Source organism: Zosterops lateralis (genome assembly GCF_965231275.1).
Source record: "Zosterops lateralis genome assembly, chromosome: 1".
In the NCBI taxonomy this organism is placed as follows: Eukaryota; Metazoa; Chordata; class Aves; order Passeriformes; family Zosteropidae; genus Zosterops; species Zosterops lateralis.
In genome coordinates, this window is record NC_139762.1 from 81,651,637 (window position 1) to 81,675,195 (window position 23,559).

The 23,559-nt window shown below is 38.1% G+C and overlaps 1 protein-coding gene across 3 annotated transcripts in view; it reads right to left on the bottom strand.

Annotated features, from left to right (window-relative positions):
- Positions 1 to 2,762: 2,762 nt before the first annotated feature.
- ADCY2 (adenylate cyclase 2) overlaps positions 2,763 to 23,559 on the bottom strand; it is a 207,789-nt gene continuing 186,992 nt past the window's right edge. For all 3 annotated transcript variants that reach the window (XM_083874798.1, XM_083874797.1, XM_083874799.1), the window contains 6 exons: positions 19,295 to 19,453; positions 15,007 to 15,153; positions 13,802 to 13,909; positions 11,665 to 11,779; positions 7,401 to 7,525; positions 2,763 to 6,886 (listed from right to left, as the gene is read on the bottom strand). In XM_083874798.1, coding sequence (XP_083730924.1) covers positions 6,734 to 6,886; positions 7,401 to 7,525; positions 11,665 to 11,779; positions 13,802 to 13,909; positions 15,007 to 15,153; positions 19,295 to 19,453 — 807 coding nt within the window. In that variant the 3' untranslated portion in view covers positions 2,763 to 6,733. The remainder of the gene's footprint in view (positions 6,887 to 7,400; positions 7,526 to 11,664; positions 11,780 to 13,801; positions 13,910 to 15,006; positions 15,154 to 19,294; positions 19,454 to 23,559) is intronic.

Genomic DNA, 23,559 nt, shown 5'->3' on the forward strand with positions numbered 1-23,559 from the left:
TCTTAACTGATTGTTTCAGGCATCTTGGAGCCAGGCAATAATTCAGGCCTACAAAAGTCTCATCCTTGTTATGTAGCCGCCACTCTCCCTTCACGAATCTACTGAAAAACACAGACTCCCACTTCTTTGTGAGTGTGGAAGCTTTATACATGGAAGCTTTATAATCTGCAGACTCCTGTGGGTGGTTTTTTTTAATCATTTATGACAATTTCCATCTGCTTATCTAATAATGTCCCTCTACCAGTTAAGATCCTCTTTTTTCTGTAGCATGGGCCAAATTAGCACAATGTTAGTGAGCAGTGGAACTGAAAATCCAACAGCTGCCTTACATCAATTTCCTAAGCAGAGACCTGCTTGCCACTGTGCAAGTGCTTTTCTGTAGTTTAGTCCGAGCACAGAGAGATAGCAAGCCCATTTATAAAAAGCAGCTCAGCTGAAACTGCAGCTATAAATAGAGCCACAAGAAACTGTTCACCAGAGATACCAACTAAGCTAGGCAAGAACTCTGAAGTCAGATCAGAAAGATTTCTCTCCAGTTTTCTTTCTACTGTTCTCATGTAGCTTGTTTTTATTAACATTAAATTGATGGAATTAAATTGAATTACAGCATCTGGATGCGATACAGATTGTCACAAATATTGCTGAGTGCTTGTTACAGATTTGTTATACCACCACCCCTCATTTGTAACAATTAAAAACTATGCTTTTGACTTAATTTTTCCTTCTTAATGAAGGTATAAATCCTTTTAGAATTATTTGAAAGTTAGAAAGGCTTTTCTTCCTGGTCACCTTTTGCAGACTCCCCAGAAGCAGGATATGAATGCCTGGGGGGGTTTGTTCCAGTTGCAACCAGACTTTATTAATATGCTACTGTTAAGTGCATGTTTGTCTTATAAAATAGCATGGAAGGTCAGTCTGTTTCCGTAGTAACTTCAATATGAATGTGTGAACAATGGAGAAATCCTAGTCTATATGGTGAAAGCTATGCATTCAAATACATCTGAGCTAAGAGACCAAAGTGTTAAAAGTTGCTTTGAATTTGGTGTCTTAAGGATGAGAAGTTGCCTGCCCTTTTGGAGAGTAGTAATGCCCCTTCAGGTTGCACTACAAAGGTGTCCAAGTTTTGAACATGTTGGTATGTACTTTTATAGCCATAACATGTCTCAAAGGCAGGGTCATTGTTCTGAAATGTCAAACTGGTTTGCAGAATAACTCTGAAATAACTCCTAAAAGGAATATGAAGCAAATAATAATGGAGGCAGGAAGAGGGGACACAAAAGAGACAATGATAACAGGGGAAGAGAGTCAGGATGGACACAAGAGAACAGGTGACATATAACTGGAAAGGGCATTGATGCACAGAAAAAAAAGAGTAGCTGTTTTCTTACTGCAAGCTGAGGTACTTGTTTTAACCTTATGTGACTTAGAGCTGAGATGACAGCCTGCTGTCAAATTAAGGCTAAGCAAACCCTCTCCTGTCATAGCTCTTTGACCTCGACATGTATCAGTTTGCCACCTTCAGCTGAGCCATGGAGGAGAGAAAGTCTTTGCCATTCAATGACCCTTGAAAGAGGCTGAAACAAAAATGGCTCAAAACCTGTCCCCTTTCTACTCCCATAGCTTTGGGTCAAGACAGATGTTTCACGGAAGTGCTTATTTCTTCTAGATTCTAATTATTGACTGAATGCCCGCCTCAAACAGGAAGGCTTTTCAGGAGCATTGCATCCCTCCCACAGGAGACAGTTCTCCAAGAAGTTCTCCTATGTGAATCCTCACAGGCTGCAGTTCTTCATGAATGCTTCAGCGTGAGTCCCTTTCATGGGGTACAGTCCTTCTGGAACAGACTGCTCCAGTGCGAGTTCCCCGTGGGCTCACAAGTCCTGTCAGCACACCTGCTACAGCACTGGCTCCTCTCTCCATGTGCCCACAGGTCCTGTCAGGAGCCTCTTCCAGCACAAGCTTCCCACAGGGTCACAGCCTCTTTGGGGCATCCACTTGGTCCAGTGTGGGGTTCTCTGTGGGCAGCAGGTGCATCTCTGTTCCACCATGGACCTCTAAGGGCTGCAGAGACACAGCTGCCTGACGATGGTCTGCGCCACAGGCTGCAGGGGAATCTCTGCTCCGTTGCCTGGAACATCTCCTCGTTCTTCCTTGCTGTTCCTGGTATTTCCAGAGATGTTTCCTCTCTCCAGCTGCTGTTTCTGCCACATTTTTAAACTCTTCCTAAATATGTTATTCCAGAGCTGTTGTTGATGGGCTCAATTTGGCCAGTGGTGTGCTGGTCATGGAGTTGTCTGGCATTGGCTCCTTTGGACATGGGGGAAGTTTCTGGCAGCTTCTCACAGAGACCACCCCTGTAGCCCTGTCCCACTCTCCTTGCTACCAAAACCTTGCCACACGACCCAATATAGCTGACTGATAACTGCTCCAATTCAGATCAACATTCTATTCAAGAACTCTCTTGGTAAGTGAAGTAATATACATTTTTATACATGAGGTGACATAACTTTTATAAGAAATTGCTATTTGTATCGGTTTTTTGGAAACAAACGTGAAAAATTCTAGTTCAGGAATGTCAACCTTTCTAAATACATCACATACATTTTTTTCCTGTCAAAACTGAGATTTTCATGAAGAGCATTTCAATGGATACAAATAGTTTTGAAAAATACTCCATCCAAAAAATTTCAAAGAATTCTTGACAGAATCTTTGTTTTAAACAGGGCATCCTATAACATGGTTTATATCTTCATAGTTAATACAGGGTTTATAACAGGGTTTATATCTTCATAGTTGCAAACATTAATAAAATGCCCTTATCTTCCATTTTGACATATAAAAAATTACATTGACCTGAATAATTCCTGCCTCTAATGAATATGTAAATGAACAAAATGAATATTGCAGCAGTACTGAGCAAACTTTAGGGTGAACTAGTTTAGTTGATATATATACCACTTTTGACAAATCCACACCAATTTGAATTACTTAAAAGAACAAAAAATGATCTCTTAGTTATGTATTTTATTTAAGGCACATGTATCTCATTCTACCTTTCCTCCTCAGAATCACTCTGCTAATTTAGACAAAAAACAAAGAATAAAATAAAAAAACATAGACTTAAAATTATTTGGGGCTCACCTGTAAAGTCTTGAAGGGTACTATCTACACCTAGAATCTGCTGTCTGAGAACTAAAAATTAGTGTATGTTCATATATAACCACAACAAGAAGGAAAAATATGTATTAAAGTACAAGAGAAAATCATTTTCTAACAGTAAATCTTCTGCTCTATAAAGTGTCTTGACAACATAGCTTATCATTTGTCCCAATATGAGGTTCTAAAAACAAAGCAGGAAAGACTTGCAACAGCTCTTCCCTCACATGGCTTTAGAGACAGGCAGACTGAACTACCTGAGTCTCAGTGGAAAAAGGAGGATTTGTAGATATTTAAAAAATGGAGGAAGCATATATGAAAATAAGAAAATGAAAAATGCTTTTCACATATTATAAATAAGACATTAATGTTTCTTTTTAGAAACAGCAGCTAAATAGCATTAATTTACAGGTAAAAACACCTGCAAGTCTAATCTTTCTTCCTGTCCTTTGGTAGCCCTCCATAAACTGGAGCAAAGCAATGACTTGGAAAAGAATTCCAGCAGGCTTACCAGGTGTTCCCATTTGATTCTCTTTTTCCCAGATCACAGTGAATCACTCTTACACTGATCTTTTGGCTGCTGCCTCACAGTGTGAATGCATTTGCATTGTACTTTTGGAAGTCCCACTCTGTTGGTTCACTAACGAGCTGTGAACTATGTCACCAACATAGAAGTTAGAGAACTTGATGACTCTTACTGTGATATGGAATATATGGAATGTCAAATACTGATTTACATAAATATCAAAGTTTTTCACATTATGGGTTGATACGTGAGTAGTATTATATCCAGTTACTCAGGCCAAAATTGCTGCAGAAGGAGGAAATAAAGTTCTTTTCATAAGTGAGTCTAGACAGAGGAAAAATAAGCCAGTATAAACAGTAGATGTAAAATGCATTGGAAGACAAGAGGTATTTATTAAATACAAATAGCTTCTCAGCACTAGAAAGATAGCAATACTCAGCAGCTGAAGGCTAGAGAAGAAGGTATGCACCTTTCTTTATCTGGGCAGATATGTGTGTATCTTTTGCCCACTTTCTTGTTTTTTAGCAGGATTTGGCTGCAAGAATCTAAATGAAATTACAAAATGAGAGAAGAACACCAGTGAAATATGAGTGCTTTGAACATGGGCATTTTCAATGTGCTCTTGGAGGGCACATATAAACCTTTATATTTCTTTAGACCAGTCAGCTCCCCACCATTTAGATGTTTTAACATTTCATAGCTTAAATAAATAATATTGTTTAACTTTTATAAAAATCACAGAAACGAGGCAATGGAGTTAGGTACAAGGTTTGTTAATGATGTGCAAGAATACAAATGAAAGCAAAATGTTGAATGCACAGGTTATACCTGAAAGCTGCACATATATATGACAACATAATAGAATCAACTTTACATAAGGGTTTTCATCCACAGTAAGAAATTATTGCGTTGGCCTGTGGTAATACTGCACTGATTTTAAAGGCCCAGAATACATTCAAAGTCTAAGAAAGAGATCAATAACTTATTTCTGTGTTCCTGGGACGAATTTATAGTAAGTGGTGAGGAGGGATTTAGGAGAAGTCCTAAGTGACCAAGCTAACTGACAGCTAGCCAATGACCAGGACATTGGTTTTGCGGCCATGTGAGCTATTTGGAAAGTCTTTAATTCCACTGGAAAACATTAATCCTAACTTACTAATTTAAAGGAAGAAATCATAAAGACAACAAAAGTATTTTCCAGGAGATTTTATTAAACTAAGCACCTGTCTTGAAAATTGCAGTTTAAAGTATCCAGGACTGGATGAAAAATTAAGTGTGTTATGTTAAACACAAGTCAAATAATTTACATTTTGCTTCTAGACTTACTTAAGGGGATCAAAATTCAGATTGTCTGTTTTACAGCAAATTAGGCACTTTGAAATCTACTGTCATTCCACTTCACTAGTGGGCAGATGGCTGCTGTGAGTAAACTGTGCCACATTCAGTGAGACTGGACTGATGCCATGTATTTGTGACCCACAATATTTGTGAGAACTTCAGAAAGGATACCAATGCTGTACAAATGTATATGTATGTTTCATGAATGAGCAGTCTGAATACTTTTTACATTTCAATAACATGCCAGAGGTAACAGTGCATAAGTTGACTTCCATATCCATATGGTATCACTCAGAAAAAAATCTTGTAATTATATGCTATTTTGTAAATAGTATTATTTTCTTGTTAGGATGCTATGACTAAAAGATTTGATTAAAACAGCGCAAAACTTAATTGTTACTATCTGTGCTAGAAAGGAGCATAGATAGTAAAATTACCTACTTTTACTGTCTTTCATCTGGCTCATCTATGAAGCTCTGCAAGTATGATACTTTTTAATTCAAAGGGATTTAAATTAAATCTCCACAAAATTCCATTTTATCATACTCATGTCCTAGTGAGTATAAATGAGATTATTACATTGAGTGATAAATGAGATTATTACTTTAAATATCCCACAAAATCCAGCATTGTGAAGGTTAAGTGAAAGGCATGCAAGGGCAAAAGAGGTTCTCAAAGTGCGAAACAGAACTTTTTCTTTCTTGTACAGCTTCTCCGTGTTACTGTTTAAGCACTGCAGGCCAGTTGTTAAGTAGCAGCACTGCTACTGCTTTCAGTATCCCCCACTTTGCTCGTGTTTATGGATTTGAGGTCAGTCTTCTGTATCACCTAGGTAGTAAGTGACTGCAAAGTGCCTAGGATGCCACCAATGACTGAAGACAGTAGAGGTGCTTTAGTTTCTGAAAGGCAATAGCAAATCTAGCAGATATTATTGACCAAGCCTGTTGAGATAGCTGGCCGTAGCCTGCCTCAACATCTAACTACTGTATAAAAAGCAGTGGCAGCAGCAGAAAACACGCAGGTTTAGAGCAACAGAAGCCAAGGAAGGAAGCAAAACTAAGAGACAGCAACAGTAAGACAAAGTACATATAAACTTTTAATGAATTAACCTTACAAAAGACAATAGCTTCAAAACATTTGACACGTTTGTACAAAACTATTCCAGCATTGTTAGTTCTCTCTTCAGAAAGAATGCCAGCAAGCCACCCAACGTGTCCCTGGCTATGAGATGCAACTGGTGATCACATCCAAATCATGTGTGGACAGAGTAAACTTATTTACAATACTGTATACTTTAATACCAGATTAGGGATGCTATTGGGGAGCGACTGTATTTTCCAGAAAACACCATGCATCAGAAAATAGTATGCACCCCTAGCTTTATTGCCTTTTTTCCCCACGTTTGTCACTAACACTTCTCTTTAGTCCTTTCAGGATGTGTTACCTCCTTTTGATTCCTATTCCTTCTTTTCTTGTCTTTGAATAACAGTGCAAGTAGCAGTACAATCTTCCAGTCCTACCGCATACATCACAATTGTCCTTGCACATAGAAATATCAAGGTGCAAAATGATGGCTCATGGGACTATTCTGCAGCCATATTAAAATAAGTGCCACATACCAGAAAATAGCACGCATGTTAAGGGCCAAAATGTAGTTAAAAAGTGCGTGATACTTTCCTGAAAATATGGTACTGATGATGCGTACAAGCATCTTCAAGATGCCACGTTCCCTTGTGACAGAGATCTTGTCATTTCTGTATGTACAAAGTATGTCTTTAATTCTCCTTTTCCTTTTACATTTATTATTCCTCTGCAGGTGCTCATGTACCCCAGTGTTTGCAGGACGTTGTTTGTCTCCTCTGTAACCTGCAACAATACAGTAATACAGCCAGTGTTGATAACAAAGCAGAGCAGAATCTTCTTCCAGAGTGTGAAGATAATATAATGTTCTTTTCAGTTATAAGAGGTTTGCTATGATGCTTACAAAACCTTTAAGTGAGGTTTGAACAACTGAGCTTTCAGTCTGTTGCTGGATGCCCTTTCTAATCACTTACATCAATTATCAAATCTGGTGTAACCACTTCTGTACCCAGGGTTGCCAGCAGAGAGCTTGTAGACAGATAAATGGAACTAGGGACAATATTTTTCCTCATGTAGCACTTTCCTCAACTTCAGGAGCTTATTTTCATTAGAGTAGACCCAACCTTCCCCACCTTTCTGCAACCACTAAGGCTGTGTAAATGAAGTGATGGTAATGTGATGGTTAGCATCACCTTTCAGAGCTGCTATTGCCAGTTTCTCATATAACTGTCAGTGAACCAAACTTGGGGCCATTCTGCCATTTTAGGTGAAAGCTCACTAGCACAAAATCACGACTTACCTGTATTTTGTCTAAGACACCAGTGCTGTCCATCCTGCTGGCCACATTTACTGTATTGCCCCATATATCATATTGTGGTTTTTGAGCTCCAATTACTCCAGCTATTACAGGTCCATGGTTTATACCTGGAAAACATCAGAACTTTACATTACCAATGAAAAGAAAGGCATAAAAGCTGGTGAAGCCCCTGGAGCACAAGACCTGTAAGGAGTCTCTGAGGGAGTTGGGGTTTTTTTGCCTTGAGAAAATGAGGCTCAGGGGAAACCTTATCACTCCCTACAGCTATTTGAAAGGGGGCTGTAGCCAGGTGGGAGTTGCTCTCTTCTCCCAGGCAAGCAGTGACAGGATAGGACGACCGTCTCAAGCAGTGCCAGAGGAGATTTAGGTGATTATTAGGGGGAATTGCTTCACATGAAGAGTGATTAGACATTGGAATGGGCTGCTCAGGGAGGTGGTGGAGTCACTGTCCCTGGAGGTGTTTAAGAAAAGACTGGATATGGCATTTGGTGCTGTAGTCTAGTTGACATGGGGGTGTTCACTCATAGGTCAGGTTTGACAATCTCGGAGGTCTTTTCCAACTTAACTGATGCTGTGATTCTTTGAAGAGCCACCAAACAAGGACAGTGAATCTGGCATATAGCAAGTCAATGAACGCAGCATTTGGCCCTTGCTGAATAGTGAGTTCACCATGGTTTTACCAACCATTTATGGCAGGAGAATGTTAGTTATAAAAATGCTGAAAGTCAGTTCATCTAATCTTAGTTTTACAGCTCCCTCCCATCCTGAGGAATTTGCTATTTTCAACAACTGGCATCCTAATAACCTGCTGCTGCCTTTGTTGTGTAACATGAGAACCACACTGTGGGTTGAGCAGCAGCTTCTGGGAAAACAGATATACAAGAATTTCTTTTAATTTCTGCTTGTAGTGAAAAGGGCCTCTCCTCTCTGCAATAGTTGATGGCCCAATCAAGTTACTTTTATAGCTTCTTTGCTTTTTAAATGTAGAATAAAGTAATGCAAATGACCTGAAAAGATTTGAAGCCTTATTCTGAAGGCTGGATTGACCATAGAATGGTACTAAAGATCTGCAATATAAATGTATGTATTCAAATAGTTTGATTAAGCATGGAGTAGACCAATATGGTAGAACAATATAGTCCCTCATTAGACTCTGGGCATTTTTTATTTTGCAGTCAGTTTGTAACCTATGTTATGTCTGTAAAGGGAGTAAGTTGTACTCTACTAGAAGGGAAAGAGACTAGGAGGCAAAATCCAAAGTACTATTGTTAACCAGCATCAAATGTGCTATAATTGTAGTGTACATACCAATCAACAGGAAAGCCAAGCTAAGCCTAGTGAGAAATACTCTGAACAAGTAAGTTATTTGGATTTCTAAATTTATCTCAATGGATCATAACTGATTTCTGTTAATTCCTTGACAGAAACCATCATTAAGGATATATCCATGCAGCAAAATGACAGTATGATTGTAGGATGGAGAAGAATCTCAGAGCTGGCTCATCTGGTATGTAACATGGCAGCCCAGGGTAGCAACCACACTATCAGCCCACTTGGAAACACTGAAAAATGTGACTGTAGAAGTTAAATCGGGAAAATATGCAAACAGTACAAGACAACAAATAGAACCTCATATATATTTGTCTAAGTGCTTGGGGTTAAATGCACAAAGGGACTTGGGCCTTGCAAAACTTTGTATTAACAACTGAGTCATGGATGGGTTTTTCTATTTCATGACACACAACTTGTAGAAAGCCCTGGGGAACTAAGAGTGGAATCCACAAAAGCCATCTACTGGGTAGCCCTATCTGGCTAGCAGGGAATATTGAAGAGATGTGTGTGGCCATGGTCTAGAAACTGGGGCAGTGCAGTAGGACTTTCCTACAAAATACAATGGGCAGGAAGGAACTTTTATTTTTTACTTCCTTCCTGAACCACCAATGTTGATGGTTTGAGAAATGCCTCAGGGGCTCAGGAGTCACCTTCAGATCCCTCCTCCTTCGAGGAAACTTCTACCCATATGTCTTAGGGACGTGTTCAGGCCACCCAGGCATTGTGGGATATGCTGCTCTATGTCATTCCTGCTGGAGTGAGTCTTTTTTGCATAACACACATGAATGTTGGCACAAGGCTGGAAGAATGGTACTCTCACTACAGGTGAGAGACCTGAGAGTACCCTCTATCAGAGGATGATATCATCTATCTCTTTCTCTCATATCCAAAGCAATATTTAATCATTCCATGAAATGCAACACTGTTCAGCAGGAATGACAAAGAATATCTCATTCTGAAGTATCCTACAGCCTGGGCTCATGGCATAGCCTCACCCAAAACCAGGAACCAAATTAAGTCACCCACAATACAGACAAATATTCCAACAATGAAGTTACATGGAAAACAACACACCAGCCTTTCTTCTGAAAGAAAGCAAATACCTGTGCAAAACCTGCTGCAAAAGCATATTTGAGCTTGTCTCACAAATCAAGCACCTCAGCTTTCAAAAGGGGAGGAATGCCTAAAATGTCATCTCGATGCTACCCTCCCTTGCCTGACAAGATCAGAGCAGTGCATACCTCCTAAATCACACTAGCATTTTGGGCACTCACAAAAATTATGAAAGCTGAGACTTCAAATGAGTTGCAAAAATTTCAGGCTTAGATGCTGGCCAGGGGAGGCTTTTACAAAGGGCACTTTGGGTGCAAATCCTTACAGTGGGGACTAGGTCAGAAGCAATTGTTAAAATGCTTCTGTGGCTATAATTAGTATGGATATCAGAGGCTTTTATCATCCCGTGGTGGGAAGTGGAGAAGAAGTGCAGTGAAAATTAAGATCTGAGTGGTGCTCATGTTGGATTATGGTGGCACAAATACCACTTTGGGGCCTGTGTTTCTTTTTAGAGTTAAAACATTTTTTCGTTTCATGAAGGAAAGGAGTCTGAGTTGTCTGTAATCTTTAGCAAAAACTGTAAAAATCCAAAATAAGCATTTTGTTTTGCTTCATGGTCCCCACTGAAAAGGATTCAGTAGTGCCTTATACAATTTGCAGATGTAGCCCTGGCATCCAGCAGCTCTCTGTTTTTACTGAAGGTGCTGATATAAATGTGTTTGCATGTCTGATATAAATGTTTTTGCATGCATGTGCCATGTCAGCTATGGCAAGAACCATCAAGTTCTGTAACACTCTGAGAAGGAAGCATACTTCTGATTTGCTTTGTCATTTTTAGCTCTAGCAAGGAATACAAAATATACTGGCAAAAAGGAGTGCCCTAAGAAGCCCCTGTTTCAAAGTCAGAAGATAGCAAGTTTTGCCAGTGGGTGGCACTGTGAAATAGACTTGAGAGGAGTAGCCTAAAGGAAAAAACAAGCGGCACAGCAAGAAAAAGACAAAACAGTAGAGTAACTGTTGGAAATCAAATACTTCTGACACGTTTACAGAATTTATGGGTTTTCAATATTTGTTTACTGTTTTCATTTCACACTTTCCACGTTACATATTGCATTGTGAAACTGCTGTGTACTGCTATCAGGAAATAAACATTTTGGAACATATGGTTCTTGACCAGCTTTGAATTCATTCATTTCATCATTCTTTCTACTGCTTACTGCAGCTGTCTATTTCTTTTTAAAAATACCAGGATGCACAAGAAGAAGCAATTAGAAACTGAAACATAAGGGATACCTCTTTCCAAGATAAATAACTAGTCATCTTTGCTCTTATCTGAATAACAAAGAAAAATACTCTCCCTTGTCTAACACTGCAAAGGAATGAGTGCATTTTTGTGTGCTTGCTTGAATTTAGTACATGTAAAATATTTCAAACTCCAGCTTCACTGGCCCCTTATAGCTCTTGTCCTCTGAAAAACCATTCATACAGTTTTGCAAATGCCCAGTCTAGAGTTTTCTTGTGTATTCTTTTGGTATTTTTAAACTTCCAAAAATGTATGTCTTACAACCTCTTCAATAATTTTTACAGAGTTACCATAAAACCATTCAGAGCCATGTGTGAACACATTTATTTTCATTTTTTTCAACCATTCTTTAAATAGGAATACTGCCCTTTTCCAAGTCTAGCCTAGAAACACTCTAGGAGTTGTTGGGTGATACCATGTAGACTGCTTTTAAACAGAGTGAGGATGGTGCTGTTTACTATCATGGCCCGTTTGGGCCACTACTTTAATCAGATTGGACTTCACACTGAATTCTCCCCCTTGTCCATAATATTCTCCTAAGAATCCTGTGATACTCACCGACTCGCAACTTGAAGTCATTGAATGAATGCTTGTTTATGACATCCAGCTTTGCCACCAAGGCAAATGCAAACTCCACCATGGTTCCTATGTGCATATACTGTCGTTCAGGTTCCTGAATTCAAAAGACAAACAAACAGTGTGAAATCATTCTTGTGAGCCTTGGTTGCATGAGAATACAATCAAAATATGCTGAACATGTGAAGACACGTAAGCCCTCGGGGATGTCCTACTGTCAGCATATGGCAGAGAAGTAATGTAGAAGGTGGTACCCTGTCCAGCATCGGTTAGCTCAAACAATGGCCAAGAGACAGGATGCATTTCACTTGTGTACAACCAGGCAGTCTAGAGGTGATAGATCCAAACCATGCCTAATCTAACATTTTGATTGTCGAGATTAGCTGCTGTCTAATCCCAAAGGCACTCAATATCTATGTATGCCTAGAATTAGTTAAATCATTTTGCCTAAGTGTCTGCTTCTATTGTATTCGCTTTCATAATAAATAACGCTTGTGGACAGCCCCACAGAGATTCTTCCCTCTCACTGTTGCACAGCTCAGCACCCTTATAAAATGCTAAAGATCTAGTGAAATTCATGATTTTAAGAATTCTTCCACAGATCTCATCTTGCAGATAAGCAAGTATCTCTGAGAACATTTAACAGACCTGAAAATGACTAAAACACAAGAGGAAGAGGGCAACCCCACTCTGCCCTTTTATTTACAGAGCTTATACCATTTATCAAGGCTGTAGATTTAATCTCTCCTTATACATAACAATAACCTGATTTTAAGTGCTGCTTTGAGTCCTTTCAGGCTGAGGAGAAAATTGATTTTTGTGTCCCACAGCCCAAGGTAGGATCCTGACAAGTGAATGATTTCATAAGACATGGACTCTTTGATCTCTATGAGAAATTACTGAATCTTCCCTACTTCTTGAGATAAAGAGACAGAAGAGATGGACAGATGACAACTTTAGAGATGATTCATGGAGTGCGTGCATCAGCCTAGGGTGGGACAGCAGTGGTGCTTGCTGGAACAGATGTTTAGATAAATGAAGCCTGTTTCTTTTGGAGTTCACTCCTAGCTAAAACAGATGGTCCTGTTCAGACCCCTTCCTTAGGCACTTAGTCTTCCTTGGATGCTTGTTTTAAGCTGGGGGTGGTTCCCAGCAGTATGTGTAGCAGTCAGTCACTGCCACACTAGGTACTGCAGGATCTGTGCATCTTTGGGAATCTGGAATGAAGGCTGCTGAGTTCTGGTGGATTTCTTTTGAGAATGTGAGCTAAATCACCAAAGGAATGCTAAACTGTAGATCTCCTGATTGTGTAAATAACTCAAATGATAAATTTCTTCCTCTGCATACACTAGTTTTATTTGTGATTGAGAGATCTCTATGTCTTCACATCTTCGATCTGCAATTCTGCATTTTCTACATCCCCTTCACCTCCCTGTATTAAATGTCAGAGCTAATTTAAAATAATTCTTTGTCCTCAGGATCCTTAGGATTTACAGTTCATGCATTAATTGCTTGTGTTTAGAAGGAACATGAGTTTGGCAAGAACACATTAATCCTTAGCAAAGACTGTGTTGATTCTTAATTGCTGTCTCTCAGTCACTAATCTAAAGTACTCTTAAGATCATGGCAAAAGCAATGTTTCTGAATAAGTTATGAATTGCTTCTCTGAACTGGATTTCCACTGACTGCTATTCCTAACCCTACAATATTAAGTAAACTAGAAACAAAGGAACATATTTTCAATGCTGAGTCTGAGGGTTCTGTAAGTGTATAGTTACTAAGGCAAATCACCCCTCCCAGCTCATAATGGAAGACATTAATTCTTGCAATCTTTTTTATGCTCTGTAAATCCAGTCCTGATGCAGCACATAGGAATAAAATGCTGTACTGTATTTAGATTAGAAGGCCTGTTTTAGCAAATACAGAGGTGGCATTTTCAAACTGCAATATGAAGAAGGATTCACAGAGACTATTAAAGTATATACTTGTCCAGTACAATACAATCTATGCTAATAAGAAAAAACTAGGCCACATTATTATACATAACCTGCAGCTTAATGAACAAAATTTAGCCCTCATTTCAATACGCATTTTATTAAGCAGAAACATTTTCCTGTACCTGACACTGTTCTTGGTTGGGTGTAGCACTCAGTCCTGTTGCTGCCATGTAAGTGCTTCCAATGGTCTTTATCTTTTCAACTCCACTGAACTTTGGCTTTGACAGTAACTGTAAAACAAGGACAGTCAGTCATTATGCAGATCAGCAGCCCTGTTAGAGTAACACCAATCAGAGAATCAAGACTTAGAACAGTTTCTGTATGGACCTCAAATGGCTTCACAAATATATACAGGATGAAAGGCTTAAGGATGGATAAAACAATGCTTACAGAACTTCAAGGAAAGGGAATTTCTGTCTTCTAAAATATCTTTTTAGTATAAAAGGGATGAAATTTATAGTAGTGAGAATAAATTCCATCTTAGTTTACATACAGCTTTTAAAAATCAGTAGACTTTGCACTCATGTGATATTAGAACTGGATCACCATGGCAGCCAATAGTTAAGCTTTAGGCACCTTTCTGAAAGTAAGTATCTATTCCATGCCAGAGGAATGGTCCGTGTCAATGGGACTAAAATCCAAGGATTTTAGTTCATATATCCCAGTTTGTTTTGAATATTGGACACCCAGTGCTCTCCAAATGGGTTTGCTGCTAAAATACCCTCTAATAGCTGCAGATCCACAAATCCAGACTGTACCCTCTGAGCCATGACACAATTTTAATACCTTTTACTGGTATCTTCATCACTAATAACTTCCCTATAGAGAAATACTGTTCTCAGTGAGGCCTTTGTTAGATGCCTTTCTCCAATCCATCTGTAGTCATACTTTCTACTAGCTTCTGACTTCAGAGAATGGAAGATTAAAACTTTTACAATCCTTTGATTTGCTTGTGTATCAAATGATCAGTGCAGATCAGGTATAACACAAAGTTATACCTGACTTTAGACATTTGTATTTAGAACCTGTGGTTGATATAATGTAATGTAGGCATGTAATGTTATTGCCTCAAGAGCTGCAGCTAAAGGGCAAAAATCCAAAAACAATATACACATACGATTCTCATTACAGCAAATCAAAAGCAATTGAGTATGAGGTCAGATCAATGTGTGATTTATCCCACATAAATCTCTTTTTCCTTTAATAGTCCCTATAAATATTTTCTGACAGCTCTTCCACTCTCCCCTTCAAGTATATTTTCTGACTGTTGCATATCATGACTTAGTAAGATTGAAACCATATGTCAATCACTGTTGTAGGTACATACATCATCAAAGTCCGCAATGATCTCATTTAGCAGCCTGAGACATTCCAACCCTTCCTTATTTACATCAGATTCTGTGTAAAATTCCTTGAAATCCGGAACAGAGGCAAACATGACACAGACGCAGTCGTATGACTGGTGATACAGATCCTGTCCAAAAGAAAACAGAATAAAGAAAAAAAATTGATCATACCCAGCTGTAAATAAGTTTCCTTATTAATGCAGTGTCCAGGATCTAAAACCAGAGGTGCTGCAGTAGTTAGAATGCCTTAAGATGAAGGTTGGATGTTTTTTGTATTTAGCAGCATTTATTAATTTTCAAGAAAGTATAAACCTGTTCATAAAAGCAACTTAACATATAAAGCTGAAAATTTTGTAATGATATTTTTCTTCTTGAACAGTGAAAATAAAATGTTTACTAATTTATTAGATAGGGCCTATCTCTGAGACTTTTTATGAAGAGAATTTACTCTGGCTTGCAAGGCTGAAAACGTATTTTGTAAAACAATATTCAATTTATTATTAGCTGTTTGTTATTGTGCTAACCAAAAAACTGAACCAAAATCACAAACTCAATGTACTACAAATGCTTAATGCAATATGACCCTGATTGATGGTTCCAACCTAAAATGAAAATATGCCCAAGAGGACAAAATAATGATCTTTCTTTTGCATAACAAGGAGCTGGGGCAAAAAGAAAGAAGTCACCTGAGTCTACACTGTCTTTTGTGACCACTGAACTGAGAGTATCTCTACTGCACAGAAAGATTCTGGTGCTCAAAATGACCACCTCTCACTACCCCCTTCAGTTTACTTTCCACTGCCCTTGAATGTTCCCCCCCAAATTCACATCCCTCTCAAAAAAGACAGAAAGAAAGAAAAATTATTAAACTAGTACTTAAAAAGAAATAGTATCTACACACAAAGGTAGGCACAGCAATAAAAGAGGCTGTTATATACTTTAATGTAAAACTACCTTCAAGTTGTTATTTGAGTAAAAAGGGATTTCAATACTCACATGAAAAGGATTCATTTTGTGAGTTCAAGAAGCATAAGGCATTATTTACATTTTTACTTTGCAAAGCTTGGATTTTGTAATTTGACAGTCAGTGTGTCCTTTTGGAAGAATGTGGTGTGCCTATACACAGATGTGCACAGACATAATGGATCTTTACTGCTGATGTATAACTAAAAAATAACAGAACTGTGGGAAAACTGCTGACTGCTTCTCCCATCACAGGTGTGTGGGAAGTTTCTGAGCAAACATGAAAATAATGATGGACAGGGAGGAACATGAGCAGCTGGAGGAGGTAAATTATTTATTACTAGTTTTTTGTACCTCCTGTATCTCGTAAAGATTCTATACCCATAGCATTGCTGAAGCTCCACCACGACTGTGTGCTTTAGGGATGGAATATATTGTTGCAATTCACAGCTCAAGCTGTTATTCTCTTGTTGCACCATGATTAAATCCAGATTTCTTAGACTCTGCTATGGGAAACCCAAGGGTCAAGTTAGTAAGGAAATCTGGTCTGACTGTGAGTGTGTGGTGTGTGGAGAGTCAAGCAAGGCACCTGTTGGCTCACTGGATCTGCCCACTGTGAAGGGGATTTGGTCCCAGCTCAGGTGGTGCAGGTATGACTGCCAGAGTGGCTTCCAGATGGTCAGATGGGAGTATTTCCCTAACAAGGTACAGGGGCTACATTCTGTGGTTAACTCAGCTTTACTTCTATTTCCTCAGGTCACCTTCACTGTAACTTCAGTTATAGCAACCCATTTGTCGTCCTTCCTATCTAATACTGGGGCAATATCCATCCCAAATAATGCTCAATAATATAGCACCATCATGGAAACAACAACAGGAGGCACTATTTATAGCCAGATGAGTAGTAATTGTGACTATCACAATAAATTTCAGAGAATTTTAAGGAGTCATACCCAGCTAGTTTATTTTGATCATAATAATAAAGGATGTTACAATCAACTGTCTTAATTTTCCTGAGAGTTCTTCTCTTGAAACAGTACTCTCCAAAATGTGTAGTCAGAAAATTAAATGCAATACTATTCTTGGAAGGAACAGCTTTTCTTATTTTAACAAAAATAAAATCATCCTGTCCTTTGCATTCAATCATTTTCTTTTTCCTCTTTAATAACATCTGAAATTCTGCAAGTATGTTCCTTTTACTGTTCCCTCATCTCCAGTGCCTGAATATCTTCCTGGGGTGGAGAAGGCAAACCAGTCCAATTCTATCCCTTGGAGGGGTATGGTGGTCAGCTTCTCTGGGGCAGAATTTTTGCTCTAAGTAAGGTGCTACTCCATCCTGTAGCTAATACAGCACAATTTCTCTTGCTCAGATATATTTCATCCTGGCCATGTTTCCTGCTTTTCATTTTAGATGTGAGCCTGTCTTCCTCTCAATTGGAAAATAACCTGTCTTGTATCCAGCATGCAGACTATAAGCAGAAACCCAGCTCTGGAGGTTCAGGTAAAGCAAACAAACCTTTATTATTTGCTCTGAAGGAACTTTGTTTCTGGTGTATTAGCATTAGTCAGTGTACATCCTGTTATAAAAAGACCTCTGTTGGTCATTTGAAACTGCAGTCCCACTGCTCCCAGTTAGCATTCAACCACTCACTTTTTCCCTTTTCATTTCTTTTGCCTACTTTTCAGCAGAACACTTTGTTTTCCCTTTTCTCCATACAGCTAGCTGCATGCATAAAATACTAAGGGAAGTAGTATTTTGAAATAGAATATTCATCTATTTTCTTAATCTCAGAATCTGTTTTAAACAGAAAAGAACACACGTGAAACTGTATTAACTTGACTGTTTGCAGCTAAGGAAAATGTGGACAAATTTCAATGTTGTATCTGTTGCCTTAGGTATCCCACAGACAGAAGACAAAGGTCTCATCTGCCCTAACGTCTTTAGGTGTATCTACCTACACAACCTTGTTGATATTGAAACAAATCTATGTTTCAAACATGACAGATACTTATATTCCTGAATCTCTTCAAAGATCTAAAAGGACCTTCCTTTGAAAACTGCTGAAAGAAACAAAACAAGGAACAACTTGAGTTTGGGTTTGGTTGAGTTTTTTTTAATGGATGTAATTAAAATCATGTCAAATTATTTTTACTTCGCCTGACATGATGAGTTGGGGAGCTCAGCACATTACAATTTCTGTGCTTCATTAAATTAAATAAACTCATTCCAACCTAAGAATCTTGAGGAGTGACAAGACAAATCCAGTAGCCAGTACAAAGGTAAGCAGATGGTGTTGCTCTGCTGGGGAGCTGAGGTGGAGTAGCACATAATCAAGAAAGCAATCTCCTGATGGTTTGCTGTGTTTAATGCCTTAACTGAGAACTGGAGCTGAGTCAACTTGGCTTCCAGCCAAAGTCTTCACTGTATTCAAAGGAGCCCCACAGCAATTTTTGTTTGACGTTACCTACCAAATGAATATTTGCAGAGAATACCAAAGTATTGAAATGCAGTCCTGATTAGTACTGCTTAATGAAAACCACCATGAAAGGGAAGGTGTTGTTCTTTTCAGCTCAGATCAAAAAAGAATCCCTAAATCTGGCCTTTGCCCTTTTTTGTCAGTTTTGAAACAATTATTTGGCATGCACAAGTAATTCAAATTTTACATTTAAGATCTCTATAGCTGTTATTCTCTCTAAATGGAATTATATATATAAAATTTTTTTCTTTATTATTACTGTAAAGGAATATTAGGAGCAGATCGAATTTCCAGCAAAGTGAAGATGGATCTTTTGGGTGACTTTTCTGGTGCTTGGATTAGGTCCATTAAGCAGTGAGTAAACAGGTAATTCAGTGTTCAGAACATCTTTCCAGAATTAACATAGTCACTGTTTCAGGGAAAAGGTTAATTTTCACTCCAATAAACAAGCTCTCCAATGAACAGAAGAAAATTCAGAACCCAGTTGAAACTCCACTCTGATCATGGAGGAAAAGGTATTTGAATACATACAATTTAAAATTAAACTTATGTAGATTCAACCATTCTGTTCTTCCTCCTCCTCACCTATTTTTACCATCCTTCAACAGGCAAAGTGCCTTGCCACTTAGGAAAATTTCACCTTTTTATTTCAGGGTGTTATGGTGCATTTAGTGCTGTTAAGCACACCTTACAGGAAGGAAAGGGGAAATGAAAGTGACTGTAAATATATATTTTCACTGTAGGGACCTACTGTTCAAAACAGCATTAAGTGGTATTTCCAGGGTACACTGCTTTCTTACAGAGTAGAGGATATACAGAGACAGCTGACCTCATTCTTCAGGTTTCTTGCCAAGAAGTGTTCAGCTACGTGGGCTGGAAGCACATTCTCCAGAAGCACCCGATTTAGGTTCTCCATGGTTTCAATCTCCTCCCGCTCTTTTTTGAACTTGTTCTTCCACAGGAAGTCTAACCTACAGTAATATTCATTCTGTTACAAGAGGACACAGAAGTAAAGAAACAATAGGCATCTTGTCCTGCTGGAGTACAGGTTTAAGAGACAAAATAAGCACAGTACACAACCCCTATAATGCTATTCTTTGGCTACTCAAATATAATTCCAGGTCCCACAGAAGTCACACAACAAGCATACACTTTGTGACATACATTTTATCAATTCCAACAAAAAAGCCCGGGAGAAAATAAGAAAAGTTGCAAGGTGCCTTAAACAATAGATTTATTTATCTACTCTCAGACTTGAGTAGAAACTCATTCCAGAAGTCAAATACTGTAATGGAAACAATGTGCAACTTAATATTATTTTGTAAGTGCAGAATTTCACTTACAATAATGGGCATTTCAGGAAACCCTAGTTTTTACTAACTTGAACTTACACCATGCAACCAGCGTGTCAAAAAGAAAACAGCCTGTTGATACATTCAGTATTTCAAATAATGATCAGACTATCAAAAATGGCCCAGTCAGTTGGGCCAACTCAGTTGTGTTTTGGTTTTGGTAGTTGCTTTTGTTTTTGGTTGCTTGGTTGGTTGCTTTTACACTTCCTTCTGTAATGTTTTATCCCACTTTTCATTTTGTTCCAGAGTTTTCATAGTGGCTTTCCACAACAACAATACCTGGAACTATATGAAACTATTTAACATCCTTGGAGTATCAGTATGTTTTGAGATCCAATTTAACTAGAAAGGTGGTGAAAAATTAATAAAAATGCACTTTTGTGGAGCTCTCTCCACTTCCTTTCAATATTGTCAATGTATTGTCACCAGTTCCATGGCATTATTTACACAGAAAAGCCTCCTCCAGCCTATCTCATTTGACCTGATAAAAATCAAGAGCTATTTCAACATAGCCTTAATGTTTTAACAATATCAGGCAATCTCAATGGAGACTATGTTATTAACCAGGAGAATATGATTATGATGGCAATCTTATTATAGAAAAACTTAAAAGTGCTAGCTACTGTTATTAGCAGTCAGCAAGCATTGACATAAAAAATGAGAGTAGTCCTTCTGACTGGACAATGGCTGTCACAGCTCAAAATGATTCATAGGTATTCTACTGAGATCACAGTCAAAGATAAGAGCAGAAAGTTGAAATTAGGCGGTATTAAAATGATTTTGCAAGCTTTTAAAAGGCAATGAAAGAAAAAAAACTGATGAAGCAAATACTGTATCTGCCAAATACTCACAGGAAAAAATAGTAAGAGAAAAATGATTCCTCCACTTAAATGCATAAAGAGAAATATACTCAGGTTTCTTTTGAATTAGTTGATAAGGGCCAGGCACTATTTAGATATTTAATTATATTAATTAAATATTTAAATATATTAATTAAATAACTGAAAGAGAACATCCATAACACAAAATCATTGTTAACACACTCTCTTTGTGCTGATACCTCTAATACTAAGGACAGAATGCAGACCTCAAATGTATTGCAAAAGAAATATTCTGGGTATTCTGACTCAGAGGTGATATTCTTCTGAAAGTAAAAGGGGTCTTGACATTTTAGAATGGGTCATGCTGTATCTCAGAAATCTGGACTTTGAATGTCAAATAAACAAACAAGCTGAATATTTTAAATAACTATATGTTACTAAAGGATATTTGCGAACTATAAGCAAAAGAAGAATGGGCAGACACTTAAATACTTGTACAGACAACTATAAAGGTAGAGAGGACCTGGGAACAGATTTCTGCAGGAATTTGGAAATAGGATTTTATTGTTGCCCTGTCACTGTACATGTATTAAATGGCATTCAATTATCAGTCCTATAAAGCTTGAGGTCATGAATAGAGATTTTTTCAGAACTGTCCAGATGATGCAAAATATATGCAGTCACTTTTAAAAAATGTTTTATATATATATATATATGTTAGATATTTATACATCCAAGAACTTAGATTAGTATAAATATAAATACACATAGATGGTAAATTCAAATGCCATCAACTCTATTCATGCAGAAGAAATCCAATAAAACCCTGTCAAAATTCTTGGAATAAATTGACAAAAGTAACATGGATTCCTGCTGAAATTAGATATCCATACATTGTACCAACTTTGTATTGAAAAAGAAAAGGTGGTAGCTAACTGAAGTTTTCAAAAAGGTATTTCTTCTTTAAAATCTAGTATCAAACAGATAATTTATTCACCACCATATCATTTACTGAATTAAATTTAGGCTGTTCCAAGAAAATGCAAAGAGAACTCAGAGCTCAGAAAAGAAAAATCAGACTGTATTCTACAATTTGCTTTGAAATTAGAAAAGTCAGCATATCATATTTTAAAAAGAGAAAAGCAGTAACTTAGTAAATTACTTTGAATTGTGGTGGTGGTGGTTTTTTGTTTAGTTAGTTAGTTTGTTTGTTTGTTTGCATGGTATGAAACTTTTGGTGGATAGCCTGATCAGTCAAAACAGAAAGAGTGCTAGAGAACTGAGGAATGGTACGGATATAAGGAAAGTCTTTGGAAAAGCAGCAGGAACAAAAGAGCAAGGTACTTAAGTGAATGCTAAGGAAAAGAGCCATTTAGACAAGCTGGTTAAAGCTGATACAATTGGAAGAGTTGACATAGTTTCTGTAAACATGCCTTCATCTACTACAAAGAAGTAAATTGTCACGTGACTAGCAGTGAAATTTGAAGTTTTCATTGATTTTTTTCATAAGAGGCTCTTGAAGACACCACTTTGTTCAAAAAGAGAATAATTCTCTCACAAAAGAAAAGCTCACTAAAAAACAGAACAGAGACAACAAAGAAACAGTTTTTACAGCTCAGGGAAGCTGCCACAAGCAGCTCAGCAGTAAAACTACCAATGGAATTCAGTGTGGATAACTACAATACAATCAATCATGGAAAAGATATACAGCCAGCCTACAGGGTAACGAGACATACAATATTTTAGGTACTGGTGAGAAAGGAATTCACAGGCTATGTCAATACTGGATTCAAAGCAGATCATAAGAGAGATTTAGTGCTCAACAGTGTTTAAATGTGAGCACAGTCTTTACACAAGCAAGCCCTCACCAATCTGGATTCTCCTGGGAAGGGTGAAAGAGTCGCCATTCTTAAGACATTGTCTACCTGTTGCCACCCATTATCAAGTAACTCTCAGGATCTATAAACAGGGTGAAGTGAGTCACTTCGTCCCAGTGTCAGGAAATGGTTGTCGCCTGTGCTGGCAGGGCCATTAGAAAAACCCCGGTTTTGCTTTCTCCACCTCGCTTTTGTCTGTTCACTCCCACTTCTGGCACAAGCATTGCTGTGGCCACACCATAAATCTTGAAAATAGACCTGGCTCAAAACCAACCATTTCCACAGGGTTAATTTTTAATCCTGATTGTTTCCCTCTTTTGATCCACTATACATCTTCACAGTAAGCTATGCCAGTACAATGAGGAGACAAAAGGATAAGAATAAGCAGCTGAAGGAATCCAATGGTGATGCTAGCTGTGCAGCTAAAAGAATTAAGTAGGCTCATAAACCATGTAATGATATACTAACTCTCCCTCTCTTCATCCCCTCTGAACCAGAGACACCTATCCCCTGGCTCTGCTTTTGATTCAGGAGAGGCATCTCCATGACCAGTGGTGAGCATGTTCCCAGAGCTAGGCTTGCAGGAAAGCATCCACTTTTTGTTTGGATGAACCTTTTGGTTACTCATCCTGGGGACAGAGGAGCACCAGTGGCAGCTGAAAGGAAGTAGAAAGGCCACTCTCTTTATCAGTGGCTATTATCTTTAGAATTTTTAAAATAATCAGATATCAAAAGAAGAACAAAATATCTGCAAATTATTTTTAAAAAATCTGCAAAAAATGCAATAACTAACAGGGAAATTACTTGTATATTACCCTCTGTGGCAAGGAAGAATTTGATTTTGTTGACTCTGCCAAGATGGCTCAATAGCATCCTGCAAGTGCCACTCAATGAAAGTAGAAAAGAGGAAGTTTAAAACCAGAAAGACGGACACTCTCACATGAATTTTTATCAAACTGTGAAATTCATTATCACTGTTGGGACACCAGGAAGATAAAATGGGTTAAAAAGGTATCAGACAGTGAAACAAAAAGCAAAACAGCC